This window comes from Daphnia pulex, chromosome 7 (assembly GCF_021134715.1).
Source record: "Daphnia pulex isolate KAP4 chromosome 7, ASM2113471v1".
NCBI classification, from domain to species: Eukaryota; Metazoa; Arthropoda; class Branchiopoda; order Diplostraca; family Daphniidae; genus Daphnia; species Daphnia pulex.
This window is the reverse complement of record NC_060023.1, coordinates 11848441-11866108: the sequence shown is the minus strand read 5'-3', so window position 1 is coordinate 11866108 and position 17668 is coordinate 11848441. Positions and strand designations below refer to the sequence as shown.

Genomic DNA, 17668 nt, shown 5'->3' with positions numbered 1-17668 from the left:
AAATATTGATTTATTTTGTTACCACAATTTTCATTAAACGTAGTTCCAAGCTTTGGTGGTTCGCCGCTTGAAAACATTTTTGTTCGACCAATCCTATCTCTCTTCTCTTCTCTCCAAAATGTTAACAATGAAGCCATCATTTTCTTTCAGTTTTATTTTTAAAATTGGCTTTGTCGAGCGATAATAGTATTTTGTTATTGATCAAATCTATATTTTTTCATTATTGAGTTGTTTTTTTTTAATGATCATATTCTGTGTTATCGGCATCTCTGCAAAGCGTAGCTACCTCTCAGCTGTCACTACGTGGCGTGCAGTCAGTTGACGTTTGAGCCGGTTTATTTTGGACGGATGCTTAATTGAGAAAAATATTATTCTATAAAGGCACAATGGAAGTTTTATACAGCATTCCTTTTTCCGTGTTGGAAGTACCCAATTTGAAAATAAAAAAACCGACATGGTTTCACCAGCCCTCAGCAATGACCGTGTTCTCTATCGTTCTGTTGTCATATTTCATGGTTACAGGAGGTGTGTATAGAATATTGCTGTTATTGACAAATATAAAATCATGATTGTTTAATATTATTTTGATCTAATCAGGTATAATCTATGATGTTATTGTGGAGCCACCTTCAATTGGGTCAACAACTGATGAGCGAGGACATTCTCGTCCAGTGAGTTTTACCATATCAAAGACTCCCACTATGTGTTTCTAAATGCTTGATGGTTTATTAATTTGAATAGGTTGCCTTCATGCCATACAGAGTCAATGGCCAATACATTTTAGAAGGTCTTGCATCCAGTTTCATGTTTACCCTTGGTGGATTAGGCTATGTAATACTTGACCAAACCCAATCTACTACCATGCCTAAGTTCAACAGACTGCTTCTCATCTTTCTTGGATTTATCTGCATTGTTATTTCATTCCTGACCACATGGATTTTCATGAGAATGAAACTGCCGTAAGTTATTCGTTTCTTCAACTCCATGACACCAATTTAAATGTTTTTATTATTTTATTTTAGTGGTTATCTGCAGTCATAGATGTGATGACCAACAATGGGGATGAAATACATAAGAGTTCAAGTATAATTTTGTATGCTTTCTGGCCCTTCTCTCTGTACTTTGCTGCAAGTCTCTGTTTTTCTAATTGCCACTTCCCTACTTTTCTGCTTGTTGGCAATACTGAGCTTCTAAATGAAGCTGAAAAGAAGTGACAACTAATAATGACAATTACAATCTTAACACAATGTATTAAATAAGTCTGTACTGGGACCTATGTTACATAACTTTACATAGTAGAAAAACCCTTTTTAAATCTACTTAAATTTGCCTTAATTCCAGGCCATAGAAGACCCATGTTTTTCATGTGCCATTCTACATTATACTTCAAGTGCTTTTCCCTATTTTGATCTAGGAATGCCCTGTAGAATTCAGATAAATCATCAGCAGTTAGGGGTTGCCCTGTTGTGGTGGCATCTTTACCTCTTCTCTCTAACACTGATGTCACAAATTCTTCTTTGGCCTGCTCATGGATGCAGCGTTATCAAAAGTAAATTCAAATTTATAGTAATTAGACAATTAATCACCTGGGTAAATTGAACATTATGGATAGTCCAAAATAAGTGGTTCCATTCCTGTACCTGAGCCCGTCTAAGTCTGTACTCTTTCTCAGCTTCAGTTTCATCAGGGGCGATATAGAAGGTGATTAGGCGAAGACTTGACTTTGGGTCTGGAGGGCCGTAGACATCTGTTGTGGCAATGGCTTTAGAAACAGCCTCTGGAACCTATAAATTATAAGGCTTATAACACAAAGTGGGAAATTTCAAAAAATAGTGCTTTACCTCTGTAGAAAAACAACGATAAAACAAAAAACGAGTTGTCGAGACGCGTGTGGCTGTAGCTAGAGTCGCCATCCTTGTAAAATGTAAACATTTCATGTCCATCTAGTGACCACTTTCTCAATTTAAAATTTCTTGCTACATTCCCATAGATGGTGTGCGATGAACAAATAAGAATTGTATTATTCGCCATTTAATTTGGAGACGCTGATCGTAAATGCAAGTAAATTTCTCTACGCCTCTACGGTGTACTTTTTTCCTGACATTTTTGTAAAAAAAATGGTAATTCTTCCTTATATTCTTTTAAGTTGTGAATGTAGATTATTGGTTTGTTACTGTTGTTTTTGTTGAGAACTTATTGACTAAGAAAAGAGGTTTCTAACAAGGGTCAACCGTGTGCACATTATGAAATGAATATGGATTGATCATGTGTTTGAAACTTTTTAGATAAGTTAGCAGTGGAACATCTTCAAAAAAGTCGAGTGTCCTTCAAACAATATGGAAGAAAAAAAAGTGGTTCGAAATGGAAGATTTATTCATTCACCGAAGAAACGAGTCAATTTACTTAAATGTAAATTTGGATAAAGTGAGTTTTAAGTCATTTGGTATTAATTTGATATTGTTTTTTGTAGACCCATCCCCGGCAACGTCAACCTACAGAAGCAGAAGGAAGAGGCCAGTTTGCATGTCCTTCACTTTCGAAGGTCACTGAGATCATTACGTAAAACTGTCAATGTTGTGGTGTAGAGGTTGGGTAAGAAAGGCAAGTTTTACATAACCATTTGGTATTCATTTTGATAATGTTTTTTGTAAACCCATCCCCAGCTACGTCAACCTGCGGGAGGAAAGGCCAGTTTGTATGTCATTCAACCGAAGGTCACGGAGATCATTACATAGAATTGGTAAAACTTTCTTGCAGTGGTGTAGAGGTTGGGTGAGAACGACACGTGTTGCAACATTATCAAGTAGGTCTACAATTGCCGCAAGCCTTGAGTTGAGAGGTAAGGGTGAGAAAAAGTCGTATAAAAGGAGAGAGAAAAGGCCACAGTGATCAGTCGAGTGAACGTCTACGACACGGCAACAACTGCAGCGCACCAGATGACTTCTTCATCTCATTATCAGTTCGCAATCATGGGTAAATAATCAATTTTAATTCGAGTCGTGAATGAATTCTATCTTATGTTAGTTATTGAAATGACTAGTTGTATTCGAAAATTAATTTTTAAATCGTTTATTGTATTGTTAACTATGACGCCGTGCTGCAGTTGGGTGTTGCATCGTTGATGTCGACCACGAGAGAAAATCATACTGCAACATACTCTGCTCCATCTTAAAACATGGGTAAATATTCTGTTTGTTTTTAACATGGAGTTGTGAATCATTCCATATTTTTCTATTCGTTAATTTACTAGTTCTAACTAATAATTAATGTTAAATTATTTTTTGTCTAGTTGACTATGGGTCGTGCTGCTGTTGGGTGTTGTATCGTTGATGGCTGGGGCGATCACGGGGTACCGATGTATTTGAGTGTGGTGGTACCAAACCGCAACGCCGCCGCTTTACTACACAACGAAGTCAACATACGGAACATGTACTTCCCGAGGCCCCTAAATACTACACCACCAAGGCTCTAAGTATTAAACTAAAACCTACCGATGCCTCATCTAACTATACTAATGCTCCCATGTACTATTCTGTTCCCAGCTACTACACCGAGGATCTAACTTGTTACATCACCGAAACGCCCAAATACTGCACTACAACCTACGTTGCCCCAGCTTACACCACGAAGGGAGCCGAGTACTACACCGCGAAGGTAGCCGAGTACTACACCACGAAGGTAGCCGAGTACTACACCACGAAGGTAGCCGAGTACTACACCACGAAGGGAGTCGAGTACTACACCACGAAGGGAGCCGAGTACTACACCACGAAGGGAGCCGAGTACTACACCACGAAGGGAGCCGAGTACTACACCACGAAGGGAGCCGAGTACTACACCACGAAGGGAGCCGAGTACTACACCACGAAGGGAGCCGAGTACTACACCACGAAGGGAGCCGAGTACTACACCACGAAGGGAGCCGAGTACTACACCACGAAGGGAGCCGAGTACTACACCACGAAGGGAGCCGAGTACTACACCACGAAGGGAGCCGAGTACTACACCACGAAGGGAGCCGAGTACTACACCACGAAGGGAGCCGAGTACTACACCACGAAGGGAGCCGAGTACTACACCACGAAGGGAGCCGAGTACTACACCACGAAGGGAGCCGAGTACTACACCACGAAGGGAGCCGAGTACTACACCACGAAGGGAGCCGAGTACTACACCACGAAGGGAGCCGAGTACTACACCACGAAGGGAGCCGAGTACTACACCACGAAGGGAGCCGAATACTACACCACTACTTACGCTACTACCACTTACTACACCGAAGCACCTAAGTATTACTCTGCCCCGAGTTATTACAACACTAAGGCAGCCGCAACTTACTACATGGAGCTTCCTTAATGTCAGAGCCGACTATTTGAGTTTATTATTATTTGTCGGTGGTCTTCATGATCATTGGTCACTGGGAGTTAATTGTTGATCTTAAATGAGTAAATAAAAATATTAATGCGGGTAATTCTTTTGCAAGACTTCAATAGTAGTAACTTCAAGCCTGTCAACGTTGTTTCATGTCTCAATGGTGATTACTGCCATAGTCACTCTACATACGGACATGTTCTAGCGGTTTAACGATGATATTTCAAGGGTAAGTTACGAACAAACTTGTAACTGTTGGATCTGTTAAAGGGAAGTGACTGATCTTGGTATAAATGAAAGACTTAAAAGTTGAGATAATTCCTAAACAAGACTTGGTATAAACTAAAAGATAATGAACAAAAAACTTATAAAAAGAATTGTGTTATATTGTCCCACCTCCACCCACAATTCCACCACATTTTACAATCACATACACATATACATACATACATTTAAGTTAACCCGTTGGCTGCCACGCCATACAACCCGTAGGTTGCTTTCTACTAATCTACGTGCCACGTCTGAAGGATCCATGACCAAGTGGGACTTGCCATTGCTGACAAGTCCGTGCTGACAAGGGGAGGACTAAGGTGCATTGCCTTTTAACAGGCTTGCCTTGCGGCAAAGTTTGGGCTTGGCGACTCCCCGACCCCGCGGCTTTTAAACCACGAGACCGAACAGCGCGGCCCGTGCAGTGGAGGACAAAGGTGTGGCAGCCAACGGGTTAACTAACACAAACACAATAATACCAACAATATGATGATCCACGTTGATGACGAGTCTCGGTGTCGGTCGCGATTCCACCGAGTTTCGTTCGCACCAGGAGCAGGGGCAACGTCCGACGGAGACCGGTGACGATTGTTAAAGATGGGAAAATCCATCTTCTCGACGTCTCCTCTGCATTACCTGAATAAAAACAAAACAATTCTTACTTAATAAAGTGACATGCCAATAAAAGTTACATAATACATATAGGCACATCGATCTGGTTTTTTAGCTCAAACATTTAGAAATGCAATTTTTAAAACTTAAAAACAAGCTTGCAATATTAAGAACTGTACACATAACAAAGCTCACTTGCTAGTCTAAAAAAAAAATCCGGAAGTAGACCGGAAGTAACCACAGCGCCTCAACCATTGAGCTGTCATCAAATTAAACCACATATTCGTGATCTCCATGAAATTTGGGGTCGATTAGATGTGATTTAAACGAAATCCAAAATTTGGCCAAAATCGAGAATTTTCCTGAACTATAGTTCAGGAAAATTTTCGAAACCGGAAGTACGAAAACGTAAAAAATATAACATGAACTTTACCACAAATTTTACGAGGATCACGAATATGTGGTTCGTTTGCTCCTCGAATGAATATTTACTGAACTACAGACTGAAATGAGCAAACCGAAAGTAGAAAAAAAAAGCAAAATATCGAAAATTTAACAAGTGAGCTTTGTTACTGGCATAGTAATCGTCAGTTATCACTAAATATTTCAAAAAAATAACTGCCGATAAATGTTAAAAGACATGTGCAAAGTTTCTGAAACTGACTGTTTTGACAGCTGCAAATTTTCAAAAAGCCATCTAGCGTTGGAAAAAAGAAACTTCAATGTTAAACTTTGTTGGCGCGAAAGAAGGGCCTGATTTTGGAAACTACTACACGGACAGACTAAATCTAACTCAACTAGACTATTGGTAGATAACCTACGAAAATAAGTCAAATGTTGGGTACCTGGGCATAATCCCGTGGTGAATGATGACAGGTGTGTCACAGCGGGCGGAAGCGAACACTGAAGTGATTTAATTCGCCAATGAAGCACAAGAAGCAGCGTACGTGGTGAAGATAAGGACCCGAACGTTGGTAGAAGTCCTTCTTCTGTCATGGACAAAAACCAGCGTTGGTTCAGGACTCACGATTCCATGAAGAAACTGCGTTGTAGATTGAAACTGGCGGCCGACTCGCGATCTCAGAGGACGTCATAAATAGTTCTGTAAAAATGAGTTGGGAATTAAAAGGAAGCTTAAACAAAATTAACTCATAGTAGCATGGTAAAAGGTGATAATGATGTTTACCTTTATCATTTGGGTGACGAATTCAGTAAGGCATTTGACTTTCATCAAGCAGATCTGGTAAATGTACTAAATACACTTCACACTCTTCATGTACATTCACTGAAACTGGAACTGTAATTAGCAATTGGATAAGGAAAATTATCTAAATTATTTACAAATTTACATATGAAAAACAAAACTCTACCTATCTCTCAGCTGGGTTGCCTTCTGAGCGGCTGTAGAAACAGTTGGACACTCGACAAACATTCTGACACAGGTTACACTTGCAAGATTCAGAAAAGATCCATGGTCCATGCACAAAAACTTTTGTCTAATTCCACTGTATGCAGGCTTCAAATATGAGTTTCAGGCTTTTGACAGCATAAGGATTTAATGGATGGAAAGTGACTGAGCACTAAGTCAACTTGTTGGAATGACGGACTGACTTTCTAGAATTTGAAGAAATGGATGTAATAGATAAAAAAATAAGGAAACTAGGTCAAGATAAACTTACACAAACGAAGTTCAATTGAGAATTCACAGAAAAATAAGTAAATAGCAACAATTTGTTTCGCCATGTTTCATGATGCAGGCCGTATGACAAAATCAATTGAAAACAGTGGCATCTAGCGGTCAGTAAATAAGGGTTGCTGACAGAAGAACTCCACCGTTAATAGAACCCTTTTGTGATTCCGAATACTCAATTGAACTTCGTTTGTAGGTTTATGGTGTAGGTTTATCTTGACCTTGTTTCTTTATTTTGAAATATTACATCCATCTCTTTAAATTCTAGAAAGTCAGTCCGTCATTCCAACAAGTTGACTTAGTGCTAAAGTTGCTTTCCATCCATTGGATCCTTATGCTGTCAAAACCCTGAAACTCATATTTGAAGCCTACATACAGTGGAATTAGACAAAGTTCTTGTGCATGGACCATAGGATCTTTTCTGAATCTTGCAAGTTGCAAGTGTAACCTGTGTCAGATTGTTTGTCGAGTGTACAACTGTTTCTACAGCCGCTCAGAAGGCAACCCAGCTGAGAGATAGGTAGAGTTTTGTTTTTCATATGTAAATTTGTAAATAATATAAATAATTTTCCTTATCCAATTGCTAATTACAGTTCCAGTTTCAGTGAATGTACATGAAGAGGTGTATTTAGTACATTTCCAGATCTGCTTGATCAAAGTCTAATGTCTTTCTGAATTCGTCACCCAAATGATAAAGGTAAACATCATTATCACCTTTTGCCATGCTACTATGAGTTAATTTTGTTTAAGCTTCCTTTTAATTCCCAACTCATTTTTACAGAACTATTTATGACGTCCTCTGAGATCGCGAGTCGGCCGCCAGTTTCAATCTACAACGCAGATTCTTCATGGAATCGTGAGTCCTGAGCCAACGCTGGTTTTTGTATCCAAGAAAGAAGAAGGACTTCTACCAACGTCTGGGTCCTTATCTTCACGACGTACGCTGCTTCTTGTGCTTCATTGACGAATTAAATTACTTCAGTGTTCGCTTCCGCCCGCTGTGAGCCTGTGACACACCTGTCATCATTCACCACGGGATTATGCCCAGGTACCCAACATTTGACTTATTTTCGTAGGTTATCTACCAATAGTCTAGTTGAGTTAGACTCTGTCCGTGTAGTAGTTTCCAAAATCAGGCCCTTCTTACGCGCCAACGAAGTTTAATATTGAAGTTTCTTTTTTCCAACGCTAGATGGCTTTTTGAAAATTTGCAGCTGTCAAAACAGTCAGTTTCAGGAACTTTGCACATGTCTTTTAACATTTATCGGCAGTTATTTTTTTGAAATATTTAGTGATAACTGACGATTACTATGCTAGCAACAAAGCTCACTTGTTAAATTTTCGAAATTTTGCTTTTTTTTCTACTTCCGGTTTGCTCATTTCAGTCTGTAGTTCAGTAAATATTCATTTGAGGAGCAAAAGAACCACATATTCGTGATCCTCGTAAAATTTGTGGTAAAGTTCATGTTATCTTTTTTACGTTTTCGTACTTCCGGTTTCGAAAATTTTCCTGAACTATAGTTCAGGAAAATTCTCGATTTTGGCCAAATTTTGGATTTCGTTTAAATCACACCTAATCGACCCCAAATTTCATGGAGATCACGAATATGTGGTTTAATTTGATGACAGCTCAATGGTTGAGGCGCTGTGGTTACTTCCGGTCTACTTCCGGAATTTTTTTTTTAGACTAGCAAGTGAGCTTTGTTATGTGTACAGTTCTCAATATTCTTAGGTAGATTTTAAGCAATTTAAAGCGCGCCTTTGAAGTTTTGAGCAAAAAAAAACAGATCAATGATCCCATATGTATTATGTGACTATTATGTAACTTTTATTGGCATGTCACTTAATAAGAATTGTTTGTCTTGATTCAGGTAATGCAGAGGAGACGTCGAGAAGATGGATTTTCTCATCTTTGACAATCGTCACCGGTCTCCGTTGGATGTTGCCCCTGCTCCTGGTGCGAACGAAACTCGGTGAAATCGCGACCGACACCGAGACTCGTCATCAATGTGGATCATCGTATTGTGTTTGTGTTTGTGTTAGTTAACCCGTTGGCTGCCACACCTTTGTCCTCCACTGCACGGGCCGCGCTGTTCGGTCTCGTGGTTTAAAAGCCGCAGGGTCGGGGAGTCGCCAAGCCCAAACTTTGCCGCAAGGCAAGCCTGTTAAAAGGCAATGCACCTTAGTCCTCCCCTTGTCAGCACGGACTTGTCAGCAATGGCAAGTCCCACTTGGTCATGGATCCTTCAGACGTGGCACGTAGATTAGTAGAAAGCAACCTACGGGTTGTATGGCGTGGCAGCCAACGGGTTAACTCAAGTGTATGTATGTATGTATATGTGTATGTGATTGTAAAATGTGGTGGAATTGTGGGTGGAGGTGGGACAATATAACACAATTCTTTTTATAAGTTTTTTGTTCATTGTCTTTTAATTTATACCAAGTCTTGTTTAGGAATTACCAAGATCAGTCACTTCCCCTTTAACAGATCCAACAGTTACAAGTTTGTTCGTAACTTACCCTTGAAATATCATCGTTAAACCGCTAGAACATGTCCGTATGTAGAGTGACTATGGCAGTAATCACCATTGAGACATGAAACAACGTTGACAGGCTTGAAGTTACTACCATTGAAGTCTTGCAAAAGAATTACCCGCATTAATATTTTTATTTACTCATTTAAGATCAACAATTAACTCCCAGTGACCAATGATCATGAAGACCACCGACAAATAATAATAAACTCAAATAGTCGGCTCTGACATTAAGGAAGCTCCATGTAGTAAGTTGCGGCTGCCTTAGTGTTGTAATAACTCGGGGCAGAGTAATACTTAGGTGCTTCGGTGTAGTAAGTGGTAGTAGCGTAAGTAGTGGTGTAGTACTCGGCTCCCTTCGTGGTGTAGTACTCGGCTCCCTTCGTGGTGTAGTACTCGGCTCCCTTCGTGGTGTAGTACTCGGCTCCCTTCGTGGTGTAGTACTCGGCTCCCTTCGTGGTGTAGTACTCGGCTCCCTTCGTGGTGTAGTACTCGGCTCCCTTCGTGGTGTAGTACTCGGCTCCCTTCGTGGTGTAGTACTCGGCTCCCTTCGTGGTGTAGTACTCGGCTCCCTTCGTGGTGTAAGCTGGGGCAACGTAGGTTGTAGTGCAGTATTTGGGCGTTTCGGTGATGTAACAAGTTAGATCCTCGGTGTAGTAGCTGGGAACAGAATAGTACATGGGAGCATTAGTATAGTTAGATGAGGCATCGGTAGGTTTTAGTTTAATACTTAGAGCCTTGGTGGTGTAGTATTTAGGGGCCTCGAGAAGTACATGTTCCGTATGTTGACTTCGTTGTGTAGTAAAGCGGCGGCGTTGCGGTTTGGTACCACCACACTCAAATACATCGGTACCCCGTGATCGCCCCAGCCATCAACGATACAACACCCAACAGCAGCACGACCCATAGTCAACTAGACAAAAAATAATTTAACATTAATTATTAGTTAGAACTAGTAAATTAACGAATAGAAAAATATGGAATGATTCACAACTCCATGTTAAAAACAAACAGAATATTTACCCATGTTTTAAGATGGAGCAGAGTATGTTGCAGTATGATTTTCTCTCGTGGTCGACATCAACGATGCAACACCCAACTGCAGCACGGCGTCATAGTTAACAATACAATAAACGATTTAAAAATTAATTTTCGAATACAACTAGTCATTTCAATAACTAACATAAGATAGAATTCATTCACGACTCGAATTAAAATTGATTATTTACCCATGATTGCGAACTGATAATGAGATGAAGAAGTCATCTGGTGCGCTGCAGTTGTTCCCGTGTCGGAGATCCTAACTCGACTGATCACTGTGGCCTTTTCTCTCTCCTTTTATACGACTTTTTCTCACCCTTACCTCTCAACTCAAGCCTTGCGGCAATTGTAGACCTACTTGATAATGTTGCAACACGTGTCGTTCTCACCCAACCTCTACACCACTGCAAGAAAGTTTTACCAATTCTATGTAATGATCTCCGTGACCTTCGGTTGAATGACGTACAAACTGGCCTTTCCTCCCGCAGGTTGACGTTGCTGGGGATGGGTTTACAAAAAAACAATATCAAATTAATACCAAATGGTTATGTAAAACTTGCCTTTCTTACCCAACCTCTACACCACAACATTGACAGTTTTACGTAATGATCTCAGTGACCTTCGAAAGTGAAGGACATGCAAACTGGCCTCTTCCTTCTGCAGGTTGACGTTGCCGGGGATGGGTTTACAAAAAACAATATCAAATTAATACCAAATGGCTTAAAACTCACTTAAAGGAAACAAAGTCAACAATTGAACAGTGTTTCACTCTAACACATCTTCACGAAGCAGTGGATGACACAAATTTATCCTGTCAAAAGTTTTAGGATTGCAATTCAATGTATCAATTGTAAAATACAAGTTAAATTATCATCTTTAAAAGGACTGCGAGCCATCACGTTACTCTATAGATTCGACTCAAAAGCTTAATGTTATTCAAATTAGGTTGGGCCACCAACACTCACTATTCTCACAACCAGAGAATTGAATTTAAATTTTGGCCATTGAAGAAATACAGCATACCTGTGCCATCGTTATAATGATATGCAGCATTTTATCGTACAAAATTTTCCATCCATTTCCCACCTTTTAAACACTATCCTTCAATACCTGTTCAGTTGGATGTTTGTAGATCAAACGATTAGCTGAGAAGAGAAATTTCATTAATCAATATAGAACATGTTAATTTTTTTTAATGAAAACGCACACACAATGAAAGGTTGCAATTGCCTTACCCAATAATCATGTTGCTCATGTGTGTCTGCAGAGTCAAAAGATTTTTAAGTCATCAAACTCCACTTTTCGGTCCGGCGACCCCTGGCTTACTGCTGACTGCCCCCACAGCACCGGCACCACCGTCGATATATCCAGTTGCCATAGTTTTTCTCGTTTGTCTTCATCAGTGATACATTTAGGCCTGATGTGGAAGAGAAACTATGGTCAGCATTGATACACATGTAAACTTCAGGGCAAAACATTTTGTGTACCTCCAGCAGTTCAGGTTGGGGTGTGGCATACACTGAATGCCCAAGTTCACTTGTTCTTCACCACTGGATGCTGTAATGAAGTGGAAAAAACCTAGACTTAGGTGAACGATGGTGATAAGCCCTAGATGTACTCACAGAATTTAATTTTCTTGTGGCACAAAATGTTTTCAACATGCAGAAATTGAAATCCAATCCAAACCATTTATGCCTGGCTTCTTGTTCTGGAATTCTGGCGAGGGAATCCGGTTGTGTTTTCAACATTTCCTTGACTGCTCCACCACGTGTACACCCGTTCGCAGTTATTAAGATATAAGATTGGGCAATTGCTTACTACAATTAAATCATTCAAATGTCCAAATGATGAAACTTCAGTGTACATGACACTACGTTGAGTTGGAACTTGGAAGCCTCAATCCTGGGTCTACTCCAGGTCTACTCTATGACCGTCGACCGACGTGAATTTTTAATCCGTCTGGACCGGAAGACGCAGCCTACAGAGTACAGACTAACTTTCGTCAAACTAAGTTGAACTAGTTAGCGAACTAGGGATGTTGCCAATTGATGAAGCTTGATGCCACCTAATAATCAAATGTGAAGAAGATCAGATCAGAGGCTGCATCAGAGCCTTTAACTGGCTCTGGCTGCATTAGTGCATTTCAACTATTCAACCAGTATCACAATTCAGAGCAACACAGAGACATGGATTCATATTAATACGTATTACTGATTGCTCTGAAATAAAAGAAATAAATTACTTATTTTTTGTTTACTTCTATTTCAACGTGAGCGCCACAAATAAAATTTTTAATTAAATTAGGAGAATAATTAGCTTTAAGGCCTTTAACTTTGTCGAAAAACAAACTGAAACAAAAAACGAGTTGTCGGTTCAAAATGTAAACATCACATGTCCCTCTAGTGCCACTTCGATATTTCAAAGTTACCCTCAACATTTCCATCTAGCGATTGAAATCAAAGCTAATGCTTTGTCATAACATCGAGTTGAATAAGAAGACTCAAAGAAAAAACAACATGGCTTTGCGAAACTTGTCCCAAATAGGCCGAAAGATTTTTGAAAGAAATGTTATGAAAACTAGTAATATTTTTGCAGTGAGTACTCGAAATATTAAACAGGGTAATATTCCTACTTCATTTAGTTTATTTTTAAAAATTCACATATTGATCTACTTACTTATAGTTACCCAAAATGAAACACCGGACGGAACTGTAGTGATTGCCGGGTCTTACCTCCCATCTTCCAGAGTTACCCAGCTAGTTACAGTCAAATTAGATAGTGAGGGACACTGCAATTCCTGCTGTTACATGTGTAAACTCAATCTAGATGTGAAACACACAGTAAGTTTTTAAATGTTTATGTTATAATATATTCTCAGTCTTGTTTTTATTTAGGATGTTCTCATTCTAAGTCAGTTTGTAAGAACTGATGGGTGTATGTTGCCCCGCAGAGTAACCAATCTATGCAAAAGACAACAGAAGCGTATTGGGACCATGGTGACTATGGCACAGAAGGCTGGACTGATGTCAAACATCAACCCGTCTTGGAGCCATAAAGACCCCAGAAAAAGATTTCAACACAAGAAGTGGAATTCTTATTGGGATGAAACAACAATTAAATGCTAGTATCAAAGTCAACAATGCAGTGTAATAAAAGAGCATTCATAAATTTGCTGGTCACACTCATGGTATAATTTATATTAAGCATTCCATCATTTCGTTATCTTGGTTTGATAGTTGCTTAAGATTAAGTTTGGCTTCAGTAAGATCTTCATTTAAAGATAAACATGCCTAGAAATGAATGAGTAATTAGGTGTTTGTATAAATAATTGAATTTTATCCTTACATTAAGTAGTGCTTTTCCTTCTTGTATTTTGCCTTCCAGTAAGGCCAAAACAGCCAAATTATTGCAAGCCTCACTATGATTTGGGGAAATGCGACGTGTCAGCTCCCAGCATTTATCCGCCAGTTCCAAGTTTCCCATTGCAAGACCTACATGACCAGCGTTGTACCATACTTCAGCCAGTAAATCATCTTTTACAGCAAGAGTCAGGGCGTTTTCAATGCAAGGAACGATCATGTCATATTGTTGCGTTTTCAGACAGCATAGTGCAATATTACAAAAAACTTCAGCTGTGTGAATTCCCATTTGAAGTAGCCGCCTTAGAGAAAAGTTAACAATTAGCCACCAATAATACTGTAAACATTTTAGTAAGCCTAACTTGTAGAAAACGAGTGCCCATTCTGGCTGGCTAGTATAAAAGAAATGTGCTGCAATACAAGCCACTGCTTCAGTATTGCTGCAATCGTAATTCAGGACTTCCTTGTAGGTTGAAACGGAGTCTTCCGGTTGTCGAAGCTCTTCATATATCCTAATTGCTCAAAGGCACGCGTTATTAAGTTTTAGTTCCTTAAAAGTGGTTACATGTTTGAATGGACCCTCACCTGCCGATTCCTGATAGGATAACCGTATCTTTAGGAAACTTCTCTAATCCTTTTTTGTAAATCACCAGGGCAGTAAGTGGTTGATCGACAATCAGGTATGATTTTGCCATTAATAGCACACCGTCTGAACTATTCATTTGGATGTACCAATCCGACGTAGTCTGAACTATTTGACGTACAAGCCCTAGACGTACCTTTAAAGATAATTTGTAAACATTATCCGCCAAAACCTCTTAAACAGTTTGACTCCTGATGTATACCAAACATCTAGCTATTGCAAATTTCCAGTAATGATTTTTCTCGTCGCTGTTGCGCAGATGGAGAGTAGATGAGTGGTGTTGAGCTTGATTCGCCAATTCCAATGCCTAGCCGGATAACATTTACCATTTATGTAAATTTGGCACAATTAGACAAACAAAAAAGACTATTTAAACTTACATTTTTGACATCTCCTTGAACATAGTAAAGGTATTCGAAAAGTGGTTTGGCTAGTTGGGATAAAGCTGCATATTGTGCCAGATTTAAACGCGCCACGTTGATGAATGATTCTGCTTCTGTTGACAACGAAGCTGTACCCAGCCGACTTAACAATCGACTCGTTTGAACTCGACTCTTAGCAGTTGTTTGGCTATTATTAATATCGTGTGATCCTCCCAACCCACTGTGATTTAGACGAACGACACCGCTCAAAGGTCGAGATTGAGTCGGTGGTCTGTTCGTCCCTGTGGTCGGGTCCCGACGAGCTGTTTTAGTAACAGTAGACGTTCCAGGTGGCGCAGTTTTAGTCCAGTGATTTTCTATCGAGGTAGATTCGGCTAAACTTTCCAAAACATCCGTGTCGTCGTAGGCTACTCGTTGAGTCAAGGCTCTCACTTTCAATACCCACGCCGCCTGATGTTGTCCGTCGTCTCGTAAAATATCCGAACATACTTGTGCACACTGAACAAAATTTCTTTTCCGGTAAAGACTCATGGCCGTATAAAATGGATCCATTTTGACTGCTTTACTCTCCAATCTAAACCTGATTTGTCAGAGTAAAAGGGACTTCCAAGGAGGTTATAGTTTGTGTTATTGTTTCTTATAACGGGTGTAACCATGGTAACGGAATCTACACACCTGTAACCGAATTGTAATAAAATGATTTTACCTGCAACTTATTTAACCAAGTAAAAACCAGTGAATGAAAAACAGATTTACAACCAATGTGCCCGATAACTTCGGATCATGTTGTATTGGGCGCAATACCAAAAAATGACATTCCAAATCACTTGTCTTTTTTTTCTGAAATCAGTCTTTACCACTGTGCTGCTCAACGTCCATTTCAACTGCCATAACCGGATCTTGGTCGGGTGCTGGAGATTCGCCAATTGGAACCTCCTTTACAATACAATACATTTGTTTTACTCACAGGATTACTTTCGCTTTAGTTTTAATATATTCGTACCTTCAATTCTTCTTCAACATCGGGGGGCAGGGGCCTTCCACCACGACGGTCCTCCTTGTCCAAACCAGCCAGAAAAGATTCGACGCCACCATCATCGTAAATGGTGAAATCCATGCCTTTGCCGACAACACCAATTGAGACGTTCTAAGAGTAAATAATTGCATTAGTTTACAAAGCCATTTAAACCCAACGAATTATAAATTACCTTTGAAGTAAGTTCGACTTCGTTGGGTAACGTGTCGCGAAGAGCTCGCAGTCCGTGGCGCACCAAGTCCTCGACAGAGCACTCCAAAAATTCATTCAAATGCTTTTCCAGGTACGTGCGTGCTGATTGTGATCGAGCACCAATAGCCATGGCTTTGCAATCAAAATACGTGGCTGACGGACACGTCTGGTAGATATGAGGACCTTTGCTCTGTTTTACAAATAAACGATTTATAAAAAACTGCTATACAAACTTCAAATTAATCTGTGTACTTACATCGTAGCCAGCAACAAGAAGGCCAACTCCGTATGGACGACGATCGTAGCGTTGGGTACAGACTTGAAGTTTGTTGCCCAAATTACCAATGAGTCGGGAGACGGGCAGAGGTTCATCGTGAGAATAGCGATGGTTGAGGCACTCGGTTCTCATGTAGCGACTGAGGAAACGGGCATCAGCTGTCAAACCAGCAATTGTCATACCCATGTGTGTGTCAATAGGAATGATCTTTTTCTGGTAAGCAGACAGCTCAGATGTTGCTCGTTTCAAAGCCACGATTGCAGCATGTGTCTTGCTCTTCAGACCAATGGTGGCTGATCCCTGTTTGACTGCCTCCATGGCATATTCAACTTGATGGATTCTGCCTTGTGGGCTCCACACTGTGACATCATTGTCATACTGGTTTCGGAACTGTCAAATGAAAATAAGAGGCTAAATCTAATCCACAAATCGCTTACAGTCGTACCAAATTCAAAACTTTTGCACAATCCTCAACTATGTGTTTATTATTATGTAGTGAGCATCTTTTGAGCATAGATGACTGACTTCTTTAAAACAATTTGAATTGAAAGGAGAAATGAAACACAGCCTTGGAAGAAAAGTAACGTTACTTTCATAACGCCGTTTAGTCAAGACATTCAAGTCAAACCTCAAAATTTATGAGTAGAATTCAAGACGTTTAAGTACAATATTTACCATGGTTTGATGAGTACGAATTAAACTTTCAATCTGTTAAGAAATCCGAGCCGGGAATCGAAAAACGAACGAATATGAATAATGCTGAGTCGCGGTGTCCCGTCAAAAAATTATTTTCTGAGGATGGGAAAGGAATCAGGGCAACAACACTAACCGAAGCCTCTTCTGTTTTCACCATATTATTTTTCACGTTTAAAAATTTCAAATTGAAACAAATTACTTCACATTTTTTGTTGAATGAATGTTAGAAAATTTTGAATTTGAAGTATTTAAGATACCAAAGTGAAAATTTATCAACATAATTTTCTGCACAATGAAATCGTACACTACGCGGATGCTGTGAATGGATATGGATCATGGACGTGACATGGCTGTCCAATAAACAAAAGAAAAATAATGAATCAAATTTAAAATTCTGTAATAGGGAAGAGATGAATCATTCTAAATGGGTTTTCACATACCGGAAAAAGTGTTGAGCGACAAACTTTCAAGAGGCAGATAACAGTTTACAAAACATCATCGCATCCGCTTTCGACTTTAATATCCGCCCCGAACTTTTCGAAACCGCAATAGTACCCAACTCAT

General features: G+C 39.7%; 5 protein-coding genes and 7 long non-coding RNA genes across 16 annotated transcripts; 5 read left to right on the top strand and 7 right to left on the bottom strand.

Moving 5' to 3' along the window:
• Positions 1–206: 206 nt before the first annotated feature.
• LOC124198348 (oligosaccharyltransferase complex subunit ostc-B-like) lies at positions 207–1089 on the top strand. The gene is made up of 4 exons (XM_046594179.1): positions 207–525; positions 598–671; positions 742–959; positions 1023–1089. Exons 1-4 carry the CDS (start codon positions 387–389, stop codon positions 1039–1041), a joined length of 450 nt encoding a protein of 149 aa, XP_046450135.1. The 5' UTR covers positions 207–386; the 3' UTR covers positions 1042–1089.
• Positions 1090–1230: 141 nt separating this feature from the next.
• On the bottom strand, positions 1231–2003 carry LOC124198346 (COA8 family protein Y39B6A.34, mitochondrial-like). Its single transcript, XM_046594177.1, has 3 exons — positions 1842–2003; positions 1587–1784; positions 1231–1522 (listed from the first exon to the last, which is right to left on the bottom strand). The coding sequence occupies exons 1-3, from the start codon at positions 1941–1943 to the stop codon at positions 1289–1291; spliced, it is 534 nt and encodes a 177-aa protein (XP_046450133.1). The 5' UTR covers positions 1944–2003; the 3' UTR covers positions 1231–1288.
• Positions 2004–2030: 27 nt separating this feature from the next.
• LOC124198352 lies at positions 2031–2972 on the top strand. Its single transcript, XR_006876557.1, has 4 exons — positions 2031–2120; positions 2286–2409; positions 2471–2592; positions 2664–2972. It is a non-coding gene; the product is annotated as an uncharacterized LOC124198352 (long non-coding RNA).
• A 104-nt stretch (positions 2973–3076) lies between these two features.
• Positions 3077–3629, top strand: LOC124198350. Its single transcript, XR_006876553.1, has 3 exons — positions 3077–3179; positions 3290–3472; positions 3543–3629. It is a non-coding gene; the product is annotated as an uncharacterized LOC124198350 (long non-coding RNA).
• A 1460-nt stretch (positions 3630–5089) lies between these two features.
• Positions 5090–7025, bottom strand: LOC124196663. Its single transcript, XR_006875786.1, has 5 exons — positions 6933–7025; positions 6624–6867; positions 6440–6550; positions 6099–6355; positions 5090–5277 (listed from the first exon to the last, which is right to left on the bottom strand). It is a non-coding gene; the product is annotated as an uncharacterized LOC124196663 (long non-coding RNA).
• Positions 7026–7519: 494 nt separating this feature from the next.
• LOC124197668 lies at positions 7520–9012 on the top strand. Its single transcript, XR_006876310.1, has 3 exons — positions 7520–7640; positions 7725–7991; positions 8815–9012. It is a non-coding gene; the product is annotated as an uncharacterized LOC124197668 (long non-coding RNA).
• A 580-nt stretch (positions 9013–9592) lies between these two features.
• Positions 9593–10603, bottom strand: LOC124197737. The gene is made up of 3 exons (XR_006876332.1): positions 10501–10603; positions 10208–10390; positions 9593–10137 (listed from the first exon to the last, which is right to left on the bottom strand). It is a non-coding gene; the product is annotated as an uncharacterized LOC124197737 (long non-coding RNA).
• Positions 10604–10806: 203 nt separating this feature from the next.
• On the bottom strand, positions 10807–11140 carry LOC124197738. Its single transcript, XR_006876333.1, has 2 exons — positions 11088–11140; positions 10807–11016 (listed from the first exon to the last, which is right to left on the bottom strand). It is a non-coding gene; the product is annotated as an uncharacterized LOC124197738 (long non-coding RNA).
• An 18-nt stretch (positions 11141–11158) lies between these two features.
• Positions 11159–12893, bottom strand: LOC124197736. Of its 4 annotated transcripts, none has more exons than XR_006876331.1 (5): positions 12761–12893; positions 12141–12583; positions 12006–12096; positions 11754–11935; positions 11159–11663 (listed from the first exon to the last, which is right to left on the bottom strand). It is a non-coding gene; the product is annotated as an uncharacterized LOC124197736 (long non-coding RNA). The 4 variants fall into 4 exon arrangements; XR_006876329.1 differs by having other exon boundaries at positions 12006–12075; XR_006876328.1 differs by having other exon boundaries at positions 12006–12583.
• An 89-nt stretch (positions 12894–12982) lies between these two features.
• LOC124198616 lies at positions 12983–13689 on the top strand. Its single transcript, XM_046594543.1, has 3 exons — positions 12983–13137; positions 13201–13358; positions 13413–13689. The coding sequence occupies exons 1-3, from the start codon at positions 12984–12986 to the stop codon at positions 13641–13643; spliced, it is 543 nt and encodes a 180-aa protein (XP_046450499.1). The 5' UTR covers position 12983; the 3' UTR covers positions 13644–13689.
• On the bottom strand, positions 13486–15527 carry LOC124198605 (tetratricopeptide repeat protein 8-like). 2 transcript variants are annotated; one of them, XM_046594528.1, is made up of 6 exons: positions 14901–15527; positions 14723–14827; positions 14463–14656; positions 14240–14389; positions 13864–14179; positions 13486–13808 (listed from the first exon to the last, which is right to left on the bottom strand). In XM_046594528.1, the coding sequence occupies exons 1-6, from the start codon at positions 15453–15455 to the stop codon at positions 13713–13715; spliced, it is 1416 nt and encodes a 471-aa protein (XP_046450484.1). In that variant the 5' UTR covers positions 15456–15527; the 3' UTR covers positions 13486–13712. The 2 variants fall into 2 exon arrangements, with proteins under 2 accessions (XP_046450484.1, XP_046450483.1); XM_046594527.1 differs by having other exon boundaries at positions 13864–14389.
• Positions 15528–15654: 127 nt separating this feature from the next.
• On the bottom strand, positions 15655–17581 carry LOC124198615 (proteasome subunit alpha type-1-like). The gene is made up of 6 exons (XM_046594542.1): positions 17545–17581; positions 17084–17454; positions 16388–16798; positions 16112–16321; positions 15907–16050; positions 15655–15839 (listed from the first exon to the last, which is right to left on the bottom strand). The coding sequence occupies exons 2-6, from the start codon at positions 17084–17086 to the stop codon at positions 15750–15752; spliced, it is 858 nt and encodes a 285-aa protein (XP_046450498.1). The 5' UTR covers positions 17087–17454; positions 17545–17581; the 3' UTR covers positions 15655–15749.
• Between the last annotated feature and the right edge of the window lie 87 nt (positions 17582–17668).